The 15,525-nt window shown below is 50.9% G+C and overlaps 2 protein-coding genes across 2 annotated transcripts; both read right to left on the bottom strand.

Annotated features, from left to right (window-relative positions):
- Positions 1 to 764: 764 nt before the first annotated feature.
- On the bottom strand, positions 765 to 1,425 carry COX6A2 (cytochrome c oxidase subunit 6A2). The gene is made up of 3 exons (XM_067706088.1): positions 1,265 to 1,425; positions 979 to 1,115; positions 765 to 894 (listed from the first exon to the last, which is right to left on the bottom strand). Exons 1-3 carry the CDS (start codon positions 1,335 to 1,337, stop codon positions 811 to 813), a joined length of 294 nt encoding a protein of 97 aa, XP_067562189.1. The 5' UTR covers positions 1,338 to 1,425; the 3' UTR covers positions 765 to 810.
- Positions 1,426 to 12,049: 10,624 nt separating this feature from the next.
- On the bottom strand, positions 12,050 to 15,093 carry LOC137206881 (zinc finger protein 436-like). Its single transcript, XM_067706074.1, is given in 2 exon segments — positions 12,050 to 15,035; positions 15,037 to 15,093. Coding segments are annotated over 2 exon segments (1,404 nt in total). The 3' UTR covers positions 12,050 to 13,688.
- Between the last annotated feature and the right edge of the window lie 432 nt (positions 15,094 to 15,525).

Here is a 15,525-nt window from a genome sequence, read left to right as displayed (position 1 = left end):
GTGTGTGTGTGTGTGTGTGTGTGTGTATGTGTGTGTGTGTGTTTGTGTGTTGGTCATGGGTTTCAGCTTAGGCGTCAGGCTCCTTGGTAATGGCAAGTGAGCTGACTGTCCTAGGAGGTGAATGAAATGTCCAGAGCTTGTCTGAACCAACATCCCCCTTGAATGGGGTCCCCCAAAACTAGGAGAACCAGGCTTCCAGAAAGGGAACATCTAATTTCCCCCAACTAATACAGAAGACCCATTAAAGGTGGTCATAGCGAATGACCAAAATATTCCAAATCCAGAATTAGGTCATGAAGATCTACACAGAGGGCTGTAGATCCTGTGTTTGAAATCACAATTGTCTCTAGACAGCGGGAAATCACAGAGGCCCTGAATGTGTGTCAGGAAAAGAGTGGTACCTCAGGATCTGCAGCCCTGAGTCTCCACCGGGCCTCCGACGAGCTGCCTGAATTTAAGTCATTTAATCTCTGAGAATCTCATATTCCTCCTCTGGAGAAGGTGGAACCAAATTTAGACCTTGCTCCCAGAGTTACTGTGAGAAGTCAGTGTATATTAAAGCCCTTTACAGCCTAGAGCCCTAATTATTAATAGGTGAGAGGGGAGGGGCCATCTCCTACCTGTCCATCGAGGCTGTTCCCTCGAGTCCCTCCCAAGTCAAGGTCTCCGGAAGAGCACGTGGAGCGCCCACTGCACTTCGCGCACAAGCCCAGCTCTAGCCATGGACGCCCCGCCCCGTGGTCCCCATGGAGCCCACGGCCACACACGGCTTCCACACTTTTATTGCGTCTGGGGGAATCGTCCAAGGCCTCAAGGCTTTTCGTAGCCCGTGGGCAGAGGGTTGACACGGGGATTGTGGAAAAGAGTGTGGTTGCCGTCTCCCCAGGAGTAGGGCTGTGGAGAGAGGGAGGGGGGAGCGAGGCGTCAGCCTGGGGGTCCCCCGCACCCCCTCGCTCGCGCCCGCGCGGGCCAGTGTACCTTGGAGCGGATCCGGAGGTGATGGTAGGGGATGAACTCTGGGCGCTCGTGGTGGCCCGAGTGGAGCCAGGAGTTGAGGGTGCAGAGGGCCACGCTCGGGAGCGCCAGCACGAAGGTCAGGAGGCGCCAGGTGCGGGCTGCAGCGGGGAAAGGCAGGGCTGAGAGAGAGACGGACTGGGCGGGAGGGGGAGGCGTCGCCAGGACCCTGGAACGTCCCAGAGGCAGGAGTGGGGGACAGATGGACAAGGTCAGGAAGCCACAGGGTCAGGCCCTGGCTGCAACTCACCTCCTGTCCCTCCGTGGTCTCCCTTGGCCGCACTGGCCAAGCCCCGACCCAAGGACCTCAGAGGCAAAGCCATGTCAGTGAGAGAAGCTGGGGACAACGGCACCGTCCTTTCCTTCTCCTTCACTGAGGCCTCGGTTCCCCTCCCCTCTGTTCCGGCCAATCACCTGTTGAGTCTGTAACGTGGGTGGCTATTTTTAGGGGGTTTCTATATTTAAAACGAGGCCTGCCTGGAGGTCTTTCTCTCCAGACAGCTGCTGTACTGTGCCTCTTATTTTGGTAAGGGGACATTTAAAATACAATATGCCATTCTTTTTATAGTTGTGGGGAAATATTTTGTTCAATACTGTATTCCCAGTGGCTGGCACACAGTAGGCCTTTAATAAATATTTGTAGAATGAATTGTGTCCTTTTGAATCTCAGGATTTTTTCAGGTGTAAACTGTATAATAATTTGTACCTTAAATGATCTTTATGAAGTTTAGGTAAAGCAACAGAGGATTGTGCCAGCCTAGAGTCTGGCATGGAACAAGAGCTCAGTATATGTATTAGTCACAGTTCTTTGCAAAGAGCAGAACTCCCTTTAACTAGCTTTAAAAAGATACGCAATTGTGAATCTTAGGTAGCTCGCGGTATCTCTGGTACCGCCAGAAACAAACCATTCTGTGGGCCAGCTGTGCAGAGACAGTTCACACTGCTGGACACTGAGTGCCAAAAATGTCATCAATGCTGCCATGGAAAGTGTCACCAAAATTTAATCAGTAGTCAATCTAAGAAAGACATAGGGACTTCCCTGGTGGTCCAGTGGGTAAAACTCCCCGCTCCCAATGCAGAGGGCCCGGGTTCGACCGCTGGTCGGGGAACTAGATCCCGCATGCATGCTGCCACTAAGAGCCCGCATACCACAACTAAGACCCGGAGCAGCCTAAATAAATAAATTAATAAATAGATTAATTAATTAATTAAAAAAAAGAAATGGAAAATTTTATTGGAGGCAACCTGAGGGTTATAACCTGGGAGACAGTCTTTCAGAAAGCTCTGAGGATTGTTCCACCTGTTAGAGGTCGAGATACAGTTATGTAAGTTTTTGAGACAAAGGGTTATACATCAATGTAACATACTGACAGTTTACATACTCCAACAAGGCATGTAGTGGGCTATTGTGACCCCTTACAGGGTTGAGAAAGGAATGTTATCTCCAAGGAATTACCCTGCTGGCACCAGGAGGAAATTGCTTTTTTGGGAGGGTGGAGGGGAGTGAGTAGGCATTCCTGTGTCTTCTAAGGGTATCTAGTTAATGTATAAGGCAGACACACAATGCACACTAAAGGGGAGGGGGTAGTGGCTCAAAGGGGCAGACAATTTTATGCTTAAAACTTTCCTTGTCCCACCTTAAAAATTTTATTTGATCAAAAGCTAGATTCTTCCACCCTCATCCCCTCTTGAAAACGGATTCTTCATGAAACTTGCATCCTTCAGTTGCTCTCTTCTCGATCAAGGAATCACGTGGGCACCAACTGGCCACACCTAGGTCATTGCCTGTGCCATGGCTTCGGGAAAGGCTGGGAGACCTAGTTCTGGCTTCTGCCTTCAGGAGGTTAGGAATTGTATCTTGGAGAAAATGTAGGACGAGTATTCCAAAGATGCTGGACAGCCACAAACTTGACAAGTGCCTACTGCTAAGTATGTTATTTCAGTCTGAAAAATCAGGCTACTTGGAGGAAAAAGAAGAAAGAATATGCAGGGCTGTGTGAACCCTAGAGGCTCTAGAAAACTGCAAGACAGGGCAGGGCTGACGTCTGCCTTGTCCGTGGTTCTGTCCTCAGCACGAGCACAGAACCTGGCATGAAGTGGGTGCTCTAAAAATGTGTATTTAATGAATGTTTGGACCGTTACTTTGGATAACGCTATAGAAACGCCTTTTCAGAGCTACAGTCCAACAGGATGCCCCCAGCTTTGATCAAGAGCTGATGTACCTGACATGAATTTAATATATAAAAGAAAAATAAGTTTTATGTATTGATACCTAATCTAAATATATGAAAGAAAAATGAGGAAGGTATATTTTCAAGAAGGTTCTCCACACCTGTTCCTCCTGATGGGGCTAAACTGGTTCTACACGTCTTTTTTCAGCTTTTTGTTTTGTTTTGTTTTTAGTAACCTTGTTGAACAGTTAAATTTTATATAGTGTTGCTAACTTATTCCCACGCCCTCACTGAGCTATAACAGAATTCTTCCTACAGTTGCTTTTTCCCAGTTGTATTTTGGAATTGCTGCTGAGAAGATGGGACCTTATTCCAGTTAAAGTTACTTGGCTTCTTTGTCCACACACAGTCCCCTCAAGCCCCCTCCCTACTGAATGATTATGGCTCTTGGAGAAAACAAAAATGAAGGGGGTATTTTTACCTGAAAAGGTTCTAGGCGCCCCTCTCTCCACTCAGTTTTGCTGGTCATCACCAAACAATTCCTTGGGGATTCCCATCCCTTAGCCTCAGCTTGGAAGTTCCCACTAAGAGCTGGTACTTGGTCGATGGCCTGAGGGCTGCCAGCATCCTCTGCTGCTGTTGCCCTCTTGTGGTGCACCTGCCCAAGTACCCCTCCTGCTGAAAATCTGATGAGCCCATATTGATAAATGTATACACTGGCATAATCACCAACACAATCAAGGTATAGAACATTTCCATCACCCCTCAAAGTTCTTTCATGCCCCTGTGCAGTCAGCCACTCCCTCTCCCACCCAGCCCCAGATAATCACTGATATCTGCTTTCTGCCCCTATAAATTAGTTTTGCCTATTGTAAATTTTCATCTAAATGTAATTGCATATTATGTATTCTTTCGTGTCTGGCTTCTCTTGTCTAACATCATTTTGAGATTCAAAAGGAACAACGTCTCCTCTCTCCTGTCCCTCAAATCTCACAATTTACAGAAGGATTTAGGGAGGTAGTAGGCAAAGGTATGTTACTGAAATCCTTATATCCTTGGTATGGACAAGCATAATATTAAGTGATGTCTCAACATCAGTGATTAATAAATTATTTCCCTTGTATTTTATAAAAATTATTTAAAAATTTGTGTTGGTCTTCCCAACCATGTGCTATTAGCATAAAAAAAAATGTGGAGTTCGATGAGAACTCCAACAGCATAGAAGTGCCTCAGAGCATCACCCATCCCGTTTCCAGGTTTGCTACCTAAGTCCTTTTTTTCTTTTTACTTATTATTCTTATCTTTTCATGTGTACTCTTTTTATTTTTTATTTTTTAAATTTTTGGCTGTGAGGCTTGTGGGATCTTAATTCCCCAATCAGGGATTGAACGGGGGACCTTGGCAGTGAGAGCACGGAGTCCTAACCACTGGACCACCAGGGAATTCCCCTACCCAAGTCCTTGACTCCGCTTTTTCCCCTAGCTCTGCACCTCCAACTCAAGTCTCTTCAGGCACCACATCCTTTTTGTTCTACTTCAGAAAGATTTCTCAACTCCATCCTCTCCTCTCTGTTGCCAGTTCTACTGCCTTAAGTGCAAATCCTTGTCATCGTTTGCCTGGATTATTGCAAAAGACTCCTTCAGCCTCCCCTGCTTCCAGTCCCTGCATTCTGGTTTATCACCCATATAATCCACCAGTGATAGTTCTCCCTTAAACCCCAGACTCCAGCATTAACTCTGATGTCACTCCCCTGCTTCAAAGCACCTGTGCCTAAACGCCACCCACAACACGGCCTACAGAAGAGTTCAAATGCTTCAGCATGGACAGCAGAGCTCAGCCTGGCTTTGCCCCAGCTCTGCAGCTTTAATCGCCATGACCTTTCACACCTCTGTTCTTTTGTACTTATTTTACTTCCAACTGCCCAGAATGCCCTTCCCCCTTTCCTGTCGCCTAAACGTGTCCTACTTATCACGTGAGCCCCAGCTCCATTGAAAGCTTTCCCAAACTCTCCTATCACACTTGGTGTGGTGACTGTTGCAGTGGCATTGAGAACCATCAGGAACGTCTGGTCACATGTCTGACTCCCCAGTAGACTGAGCTCCACGAGAGCAGAGGCTCTGGCCTAGTGCCTGACACAGTAGGCCCCCAATAAATGGTAACTGAATCAAGGAACCACTTCCGGCTGCTCAGGTTTGCTTATGCGAAGACTCAGATTCTTTTATCTTTGTTGTCCTCCCAAGTTACAATGTGGACACACTTGGAAAGTTAACCAAAGGGACCATGAAAGTGACCACACCCAATCTAAGTCTTCCCAGTCACTTTGCCTGCCAGTCAATGAGATCATGGTTATTTCTATAGCAATAACAGAGAAAAGCAACTAAAAACAATGCTGTTTACTTGGGTCCAGTGCATTTCATCTACGCATCTGTACTAATGAGATTATCTGTTCTAAGAATTTCCACACGTTGATTAAACCTCACGACAACTAACCAAGAGAGGGAATATCACCCCATTTTACAGATGAATAAACTGAGGCACCGAAAGGTTTTAACCTTGCCAGTGCTCATCCATACAATAAGTGGCAGAACCAGGACCCAAACGGTCTGGCTCAAGAGAGCTTCCTGCTAATTTCTCTGCTATAACGCCTATCTCATTAGGACAATTTTGAAAAAGAAACTACCTTTCCTCCATAATCCCACCACTTCTAAGAATAATATCATCATGTTTGCATGTTTCTTCAGGCTTTGCCAACATGCCTACATATTCTGACTACTCTGTAGTCATAGTTTAGCTACTGAACAAGAGAAAACTACTCCAAGCAAAAGATGAATCTAATTTTGCTTTCCGAAAAGAATTTGTGCATTCTTTTCTTACTTGTGAACATTTTCTGGCTCATTCATATTCTTTCATAAGGATATTTTAATGGCTATATACAATTTTTATTTAAAATCCCACATTTTATTCATTTCTTTTATTATTGGAATGTCATTACTACAGAAAATGCTGTCATGAGCATGTTCAGGCCACGCACAGAGCTTATTTTTTTTTAATCTCTTGTGTGGAAATCATCCTCAGGAGTGCAGCTGATGCCCTATGTAAGAAAGGGCCTTTGGCCTTCATAAAGTAGACGCTCTTCTGAAAATCTGAATGGCCACAGTTCAATTTGCTCGTGTCTGAGACTGAGCCAAGCCTGATGACCGTGGTCCATTCATGGTCTTGGGGGCCCTAGGAAAACCACAGCAGTTCTGGCAATGCTCTCTGAGCCAGCTGGGACACAGTCAGTGCAGTCAGCCCTTGTGACAACTGAAAGTGCCACAGGTTGCCAAAAACTTCGATCTTGTTAGCCACCATAATCCACCACTCTGTCTGTGACTATCATTGCTCTCCCCTCCTACATTCCCTGTCTAGCCTGGGCTTTCCTTACCTCTTCCTGAGATTATTGTGTCTTTCTTCCAACTGCCTTACATAAGGCTGTCAGATACGTTTCTTACTGTAGGGCAGAGCTTCCTTTTTCCACAGCCTGGGACACATAGAAAATGTTAACAATGATTTGTGCAGCACCCTGGGATAAAGGGTTGAGGCTGCTCCCAGCTGAAGGGGCCTGGCCTAGTGCTTCTGGGCATCCCAGGCCCCACCCATCTGTCCTAGGGGTTAAAGCAGTGGTCTCAACCCTGGCTGCACACTAGAATTAACCAGAAGTTTTACAAAATTCTTTTGCCTAGGCTGTACCCCAGAGTAATAACAATAACGTACAGCCAAGGTTGAGAACCTCTTAACTAAAGGGATATCTCAGGTTATCCTCAGTAACCTCCACAGGTTACTCCTTCCTTCACTGCAGTGTGTCCCTTCTGAGCAATGGGTCCAGGGTATCAATAGACTAAGATCGAGTCCTGAACTTGGGTGTGTGCAGCTCTCAGTAGCTGGACTCAGTGTCACATGATGATAAAATTTAACTTAACCAAACCGTCTAAGCCTACATGATTGTGTCCGGGCTGGGGGTACACAGTGGCCTAGTGGAGAGCTGAGAAAGCTGAACCTGACGGAAGGCGGGTGCGCGGGGTGGGGTAGGGTGGTGAAGGCAGAACGCAGCGGACACCTTGGGAACAGTAGTAGAGGCCCGGATTTTAAGGCGGGAGGGGCTGTGGTTCTTTAAGGGAGTTAATAGAATAACTGGACTCCAGGAAGAGAATGGAGGGTGGAAAGCTGAAAAGGGCTGTGGAGGTGCTCGTCCCGCCCTTTCTACTCCGGATAACACCCGTGTGCTTTCGGGGCTCATTGGGCGCCGCCTCAAAGGGGCTCGGCGGAGGCGTGTGTTCAGAAACGCCCCCTGCTCTAGGTGGAGGCGGCGGGCCGGGCTGCTGCCGATCGCCAGCTCTTACCCACTGAGACCCCGCACCTGCGTGTCTCCTGCATGACACAACCGAGGTGCAGCCGAGACGGGGCCAGTCGCCCCCACTCTCCGGAGAGGGCCAGACCCCAGTTCCGGGAAAGCCATCCGTGGCGTCGCAGAGGGCCCAATCCCGAGAGGGCTGACACCCGAGGGAAGACTGAGAAAACGCGGCAGCGGCGGCGCCTGGCTCGGCTGCGAGGGACGCAGCCCAACCTCCACGGCTGGCAGCCTCCCGCGGCGCCTTCTGGGAAATGTAGTCCCGCAAGGGGCCGAGACCCGGATGCGGAGGGTCCCGGGCATCCTTACTCAACCTCCGGCAGGAGGCGCTCCATCCCCCGCCGCCCTGCTTGCTTCTCCACCCCAAAACCCGCCCCGCCTGTCCCCAGGCCTTCCCAAGATGGGCCGAACCGGTCAGAGCGGTGAGCACACCATAAAGAGCCACCGAGGAACCACATCCCAGTCCCTAACTAGAATGTGAGAGGAAGTAGCCGGCTGGGGCGCCCGGGCGAGCGAGCCCTGGTGGAGGTGACCTGGCCTAACGTGGTGTGGTGGTACCTAAAACCTCTCGCTAAGGAAAGACCGAGCGTGAGGAGCTGGCCTCTGGCAGAGAATTTAAGGGAACGCCCCCAAACTCAGTAATCAAGAGAAGACATTGCAACGCGATATTTCAAAAAAATCAAAATGAATGCAAAAAATTCATGGTGAACAAAATATCGAAATATCGAAGATTTAAATAAAGACAGGCATCAACCCTGTATTTTCTCCACCCTGCCTCACTCACCTCACCCTAATCATGGCCCTGGTTCCAATAAAACTTTATTTAGAAAAGCAGGTGGCTGGCACAGGTGGTAGCTTTCTGATTTAAAAGTATATATAGGGGGACTTCCCTGGTGGTCCAGTGGTAAGGAATCCACCTTGCAATGCAGGGGACAAGGGTTCGATCCCTGGTCAGGGAACCAAGTTCCCGCATGCCGCGGGGCAACTAAGCTCACGTGCCTCAACTAGAGCCCGGGTGCAGCAACTACAGAGCCCATGCGCTCTAGAACCCGCGCGACACAACTAGAGAAGACCTGCGCACTCCAACTAGAGAGAAGCCCACGCACCGTAAGGAAAGATCCCGCATGCCTCGACAAAGATCCCACGTGCCACAACTAAGACCCAACGCAGCCAAAAATAAATCAAATTAAATAAGTAATAAATAAACCTTAAAAATATATATACGCATAGATGTATCATTTATCTTGATTGCGAGTATTTTCATGCCCCCTTAACTTTTGCACTAGAGGCTGATGCCTCGCTCATCTAACCCTAGTGCCCCTCTGCCAAGTCCCCTCAGCTTTGGGAGCCACATATCTGCCCTGGCACCCAGAAGTGGACTACATCTGGAAAGAACCCTGATTTTGGTCTAAGTTCAGCCACCAGCTGCCTGAGTGACCTTGGGCCAGTCAGGCTCCACCTTGCCCTCTGTTGACCCCCAGAGCTGTGTCTTCCCAGAAGGGGCAACTTTTTCTTCACGTGGTGTCATATAAGCTAGAGAAGACTTGGATCACAGCTGCAAACCGGGGATTAGGAAGCTGCTTCATTGCCTCTAACCTGATTCTTGACACCCACAAGGCTGAAGATTAGACACGGCAACACTGCAACAGAAAATCCCCATGCCTCCTCTACCTTACTGGTCATCAGAAAATAGCAGCAAGAAAGTGGCCCATTTCATTCACACCTTCTAAATCTCATGCAAGGATATTGGAAGAACCTAATATGCAAGGGAATCTAAGAAATGTAGTGTTTAGTTTTCCAACAACTACAGTCCAGAGAGCCTCTTTAGAAGGAAGTGAGAATAGATTCTAGGTGTCAAATGACATCCCAAACTATGGGAAAGCCAAGTTTCAATGCAGGTATAAACCCATGCTGGCAAACATGCACCCTACACATAGCAGAATCATAAACTCTTTGAGGGAAAGCTCTGCGAGGGGCTCTGAAAACCATCTCATCCTATCTGCTTATTTTACAGCTGAAGAAACTGAGGCCCAGAGAAAGGAAGTGATTGGGGAGTGGGGGTGGGCAAAGGGTGGTATGAAGACGCTGGCACGGGTGAGCTGGAAGAAGAACCTGCAGAAAACTTCTTGGTGCCCAAAGAGTTTCTAAATTTACAAAGATTGTACTGAGGTTTGAATGTGTTGTGCCTAATTCAGATCCAGGAGGACGCTGGCCATTAAGAGATATAAGCATTTTTCCAGGTCATGAAAAACAAAGAAATTGTCCTAAAATACTAAAGAATTCTTCTAGATTAAAAGAGACTAAAGAACCATGAAAACTAAATGCAATATGCGCATCTAGTTGAGATTATATCCTGGACCATAATTTTTTTTCTTATGCTATAAAGACTATTAGTGGAATAATTGGTGAAACTGTAATAAAGTCTGTTCATTAGATGACAGTACTGGATCATTGATAATTTCCTTGTTTTTAGAAAATCCATATTATTTAGGAATAAAGAGAGAGAGAGAGAGAGAGAGAGAGAGAAGCATTTTGAACTGGCAGGAAATAAGAACAGAAGAGGAAAGAAGAACAGAAAGGGATCCTGAATCCCAGGGAAGAGAAGCTGCGAATCACCCAGGCAGTGTGATCAGACCTTCCTCAAGGTGTTCTGCACCTACCCCATGTGGGATGCTGGGGACTCAACAGGGACAATGCAGAGTCCCTGTCCTCCTGGAATATGTCTAGGGAAGGGAGGGAGGGAGGGACTTTGGCTTGGGGCAGGGGGGGATGCTGTTCCGGCATCCCCAGTGCACCTCTCAAAGCACCTGCCATGGGGCTTCCCTGGTGGCGCAGTGGTTGATAGTCCGCCTGCCGATGCGGGGACACGGGCTCGTGCCCCGGTCTGGGAAGGTCCCACATGCCGCGGAGCGGCTAGGCCCGTGAGCCATGGCCGCTGAGCCTGCGCGTCCGGAGCCTGTGCTCCACAACGGGAGAGGCCACAACAGTGAGAGGCCGCGTACCGCAAAAAAAAAAAAAAAAAAAAAAAAAAAAAAAAGCACCTGCCAGCCACTGTTGAGCTTCTGGGTGGGTGGGACTCCAGCTGCCAGCCAGTGGCCACACCCACTGCCCAGCACCAGCCTCTGTACCGCCCACCAGGCTCAGAGGAGGAACCAGGCTCCCAGGACTGGGTGAGATCAGACAGAACTGGATGGAGTCCAAGCACATGTCCAGAAGCCAGGGCCAGCCCAGGGGAGACAGTATTACTGACGCCCCCTCCCTCCGAGCCCACCGGGGCCTTAGCGTTTATAGAGCACCTCCACACCTGCTTGCTTCCCAAAATAGCCCTGCGAGGGGTGTCTGCTGAGGACTGTCTCCCTGAGGTTCACAGGGCCCAATACTCGGCCCTCTGACCAAGGCACACAGGGGTTTGCCTGGCCTTGCTGAACCCGTAAGCTCTGCCCCTACTCCCTGGCACATACGGAAAGGAGCTTCAATATTAGAGGGTGATATCTGGGGTCGGGAAAGCAGGTCCGGTCTGTCAGCTGGGCTGGGGGCTGGGGAGGAAAATGGCTGGTGGGGGGCAGGAAGGGGTGAGGGAAAAGAGAAACTGCCTCCACTGTATGGGCCTTTCTCACCCATGAGAGTGTAGGGTGGGGATGGTCACCCCCAAACGCCTTTCTGTAGCTGTTAGGCAAGTAATTCAAATGAAACTCGCTGAGTCAGAGACACACCAGGGAGCGGTGGGGACTGTCCATGTCCGGGGCAGCCACTACTCAGCCCTGTCAACACGTTGTTGCTGGAAAGCTCCAGTGTTGCTGAATTTTCTGATCCTCTCCCCTCTCTCCTCCCCAAAAACAGCAAACTAGAAATCTAGATTGTGATGTGAAATCTCCTGATTTAAATGTTGGTTCATGGGACTTCCCTGGTGGTCCGGTGGTTAGGACTCCGCACTTTCACCGCTGAGGGCATGGGTTCGGTCCCTGATTGGGGAACTGAGATCCCACAAGCCACCGGCAAAAAAAAAAAAAAAAAAAAAGGTGGCTCAATAGTGTAAACACACACACACACACACACACACACACACACACACACACACACACAGAGTGAAGGCCAAAGCAAACATGTCCGCTGCCTCTGGCCTAAGTACTGGCCACATGCTTGGAGAGTGCCTCTTTCCCAGCTCAGGGCACAGTGAATGCCGGATAAACCCCTGTTGGATTAAGCCCATCCTTCCTGTTTCCAAGGACTGGCCTGCCTCCCTGCTCTGGGCAGGACCTGTCTCTACAACTGAGAGGAGATGGGGCACATGGCTATTTACCTTAATGTGAGAAATTAGCTTCCAGTTGACTGAAAGGGATTTTGCAAACAAATCCTCCTCCCATGCCCACCTCTGCCATGTACCTAACGTCCACCTGCAGTTACAATTTCGCAGAGAACGCAATCCAGCTTGGAGGAAGCTGAGGCCCCAAGGTCACTAGTAAGAGTAAACAGGACCTGATCATAACAACTATTTACTGAATGCCTACTACCGATGCACCTGGCTCAGGCCTCCAACTCAGTCACTGGCTTGTGCTATTTTGAGATGCCATTGATGGGGAATATGCCAGAACCCATCTGTTCATCACAGACCCAGCTTGAGGAGACAAGTGGCATCCATTAGATGTCACCTTCATGAAGCCTCTTAGACTTACTCCAGGTGATGCCCTTTCTCCAGTGCCAGCATCGAGCCTGAGTCCATCTCCTTCACGACACCAAACTACTCCAGGACTGGGGCTGCCTCACTCATTTCTGTAACCTTTGGGAGAAGCTAGGAAGCGTGCTGGCGTGATGTCTGTGGGCCAACACCACCGGTGACAGGGTGACAGCCTTGAGGAAGAGCAGGGAACTGAGGACTGCTGAGTCCTTTCCTTGCCGAGTCCTTTCATCATCCCTGTTTTACAGATGAAGAGACTGAAGCTCAGAAGAGGCAGACCTGTCCAGGGTCCACAGTCACAAAGAGAGAAGCCTGGACACTCTGTGCTAGAAGCTGAGGGAGGAGTTACCTCACATCCTTCCCCTTTGGCCCCTCTTCCCCGTGGATACGGTTCTAGATGCACCAAACCTGGTGAGAGACAAGATCTGGGGACAGGGCACCAGATGCATGAGGCTCATGGTCCCATGGGGTGGGCATTAGGCCTCCCCCAACCTCATAAGGGCTACATTCTGTGCCTCTCCCAGGAACACAGCCAGCTACGGGGGGGAGAGCAGGGCCTCACAGCTTAGACTCTGCTCTGGGCACACATTGTGCAGTGCTTCGGGAAGCCTCCGTCTGGCTCCCATATACTCTAAGTTTTACCAATAGAAACACATTCGTTTACGGAGGCAGCCCGCCCCAGCGCCCTGGCAAAACGACCATGTCTAGTCCCCGGTGTCCGGGCACAAGTGAATCTTCACATTTTCTCCTCTGTTGAGGGATCAGAGAAAAAGCCTGGGGAACCTGCAAGGGAAAAGGCTAAAGAAGAGGTAGGGGCAGACAACCAACCTCGGGCCTTCTGCCCTTGCCTAGAAATGTCACCGGGCACCCCCCGAGCTCAACAGACAGGCCTCCCGGTCCTTTGCTTTGGCCCTGGGCCCCACCAGCTTCACCCTGTAAAGACAGCTCTCTTTCAAAGGGGTCACACACCCCAGAGCTCACCTAATGGTCCCAAATTCAAACTCTGATCCTTGTGCTAGAACACAGCCTGCCTTATGGTCCCCTCTGGAGATGAGGACCTCCCCGACCCCCTCTTCCCCTACTGCATTCCTCACGGGGGCTTGCCTGGCGTTGAGCCCCATTCCTCTGGGCTGAGGTAACTGTTGCTTTTGGTGTGATTAGCCCCATCACTCCCTAGGCCTGTGAAGGGACACACCTAGGCCGCCAAAGGTGTTCTGCATCTTAAAGCAGCTGGGCCAGCTCTTGCCATCCCCAAACTCTCCCTCCAGCCGGAATCCCATCTCCAGGGCCTCAGAGAACAGGCCTAAGCCCACTTTTCTGTTCCGATTCCTCCAGCCTGGGGTTCCCTGATTCAGCCCACTAATCAGCAGCCCTAGAGGAGCAGAAGTGAGGTTTACTGAGAAATGCTGGGCCCCTCAGGCTCCTTGAGCCTGGACCAAAGTCAGAGCTGAAGTCTGGGCTGCAACTTAAGCCAGGGATACTGGCAGGGGCTGTGCCCCTGCAGCGTCCGCTGGTGCTGGCCTAGGTTGGAGCTGCGGGCGAAGGCCTTGCCACACTGCAGGCAGACGTAGGGCTTCTCACCGCTGTGCGCCACCTGGTGGATGAGCAGGTGGGCGCTCCGGCGGAAACTCTTGCCACACTCGCCGCAAGCATAAGGCTTCTGGCCCGTGTGAGGGTGTTGGTGCCGCAGCAGATGTGAACTGTCTCCAAAACTCTTGCTGCAGCTGGGGCACTTATAGGGCTTCTCGCCTGTGTGCGAGCGTTGGTGTTTAAGGAGCTTGGCGCTGTGGGAGAAGGATTTGCCACATTCTGGGCAGGCATTGGGTCGTTCACCCATGTGAACGCGCTGGTGACTGGTGAACTGGGTGCGCTCACTGAAACCACGACCACACTTAGGACACTTGAAGGGCCGCTCTCCACTGTGGGTGCGCTGGTGCCGTATGCAGTCCGAGATGTTGGTGAAGTTCTCGCCACGCTCACAGCAACTGTAGGGCTTCTCCCCAGTGTGCAATCGCTGGTGCTTGAGCAGAGAAGAGCTGCGCCCAAAGCTGTCACCACACCAGGCACAGCGGTAGGGCTTCTGGCCCGTGTGTGAGCGCTGATGCTGCGCCAGGTTGGAGCTCAGGCTGAAGCGCTTGCCGCAGTGCCCGCAGCGGTAGGGCTTCTCGCCCGTGTGCGTGCGCTGGTGCTGGATCAGGTTGGAGCTAACGCTGAAAGTCTTACCACACTCAGCGCAGGTGTAAGCCTTCTCACCCGTGTGCACCCGCTGGTGTTTAACCAGGTCCGAGCTGCGGCCAAAAGCCTCCCCGCACTCCAGACATTTGTGGGGCCGGAGGCCTGAGTGGGAGCGACGGTGTTGGATGAGGTTGGAGCTCAGGCTGAAGCAACGGCCACACTCAGGACAGGGGTACGGTTTCTCTCCAGTGTGTACTCGGTGGTGCTTAACCAGATCTGAGCCACGTCGGAAGCTTTTGCTACACTCCGGGCAGCAGTAGGGCTTGTCGCACCCATGGCTGCTTTGGTGGTGAATGAGGTTAGGGAGGTAGGCTGCGGACAGTCCACACTCCTGGCGCTCGAAGGCTCTGGGGACTGCAGGATAGTTGGTCTTGCCAGGGGCTTCTTCCTCCCCAGGGCCAGAGACTGACCTACGTAGGTACTGCAGGCCCATCATCATTTCCCGTGCGGCCGGCTGCCCCGGCCACACCAGGAAGGGCCGCTTGGGTGGAACAACTCCGCAATCGAAGGCGGACCTCGGGACTCCCTGGGCTCCTGACGACCGGTTGGTTCCCCCGCTACTCGGCCCCGTCGGAGTCCTCCCTTGCCGTTTCTGGAGCCACCAACTCCATAGCGGTAAGAACGTACCGTTTCCTAGATACCAACCACTGGGCTCACAAGCACAACCACAGCTGGAGACACTCTGGACCCAGTGATTCATCACCGGAAACGGAAATGTCCACCAGCCCGTGCAGTTCTAGGAAGTGGCAGCGAACGGTCTCGGTAGGTTTAACCCTCTCATTCACCTGGCGGAGCAAGTGCTCCCATCTGCAGCCGCTGTAGGAACTTGATACTTTCCGCTTGGCTCGGGGTTCTCAGTCCGTCAGCTCGGACTTCAGTGCCCCGGCCACCAATGAGGGGCGGCGAAGCGAGCCTGAAGGAAAAGGCTGTTGCTGCCAAGGACACGCTGGGGGCAGAGTAGACAAGTCACCTGGAGCAGCACTGTACTGAAACTCCATGATCGGATGTCTGGGTTCTCCAGAGGCACCGGCCCACCCGAGTCC

Source organism: Pseudorca crassidens, chromosome 15, assembly GCF_039906515.1.
Source record: "Pseudorca crassidens isolate mPseCra1 chromosome 15, mPseCra1.hap1, whole genome shotgun sequence".
NCBI lineage: Eukaryota > Metazoa > Chordata > Mammalia > Artiodactyla > Delphinidae > Pseudorca > Pseudorca crassidens.
The sequence above is the reverse complement of the archived record's forward strand: the minus strand, read 5'-3'. Positions and strand labels throughout refer to the sequence as shown.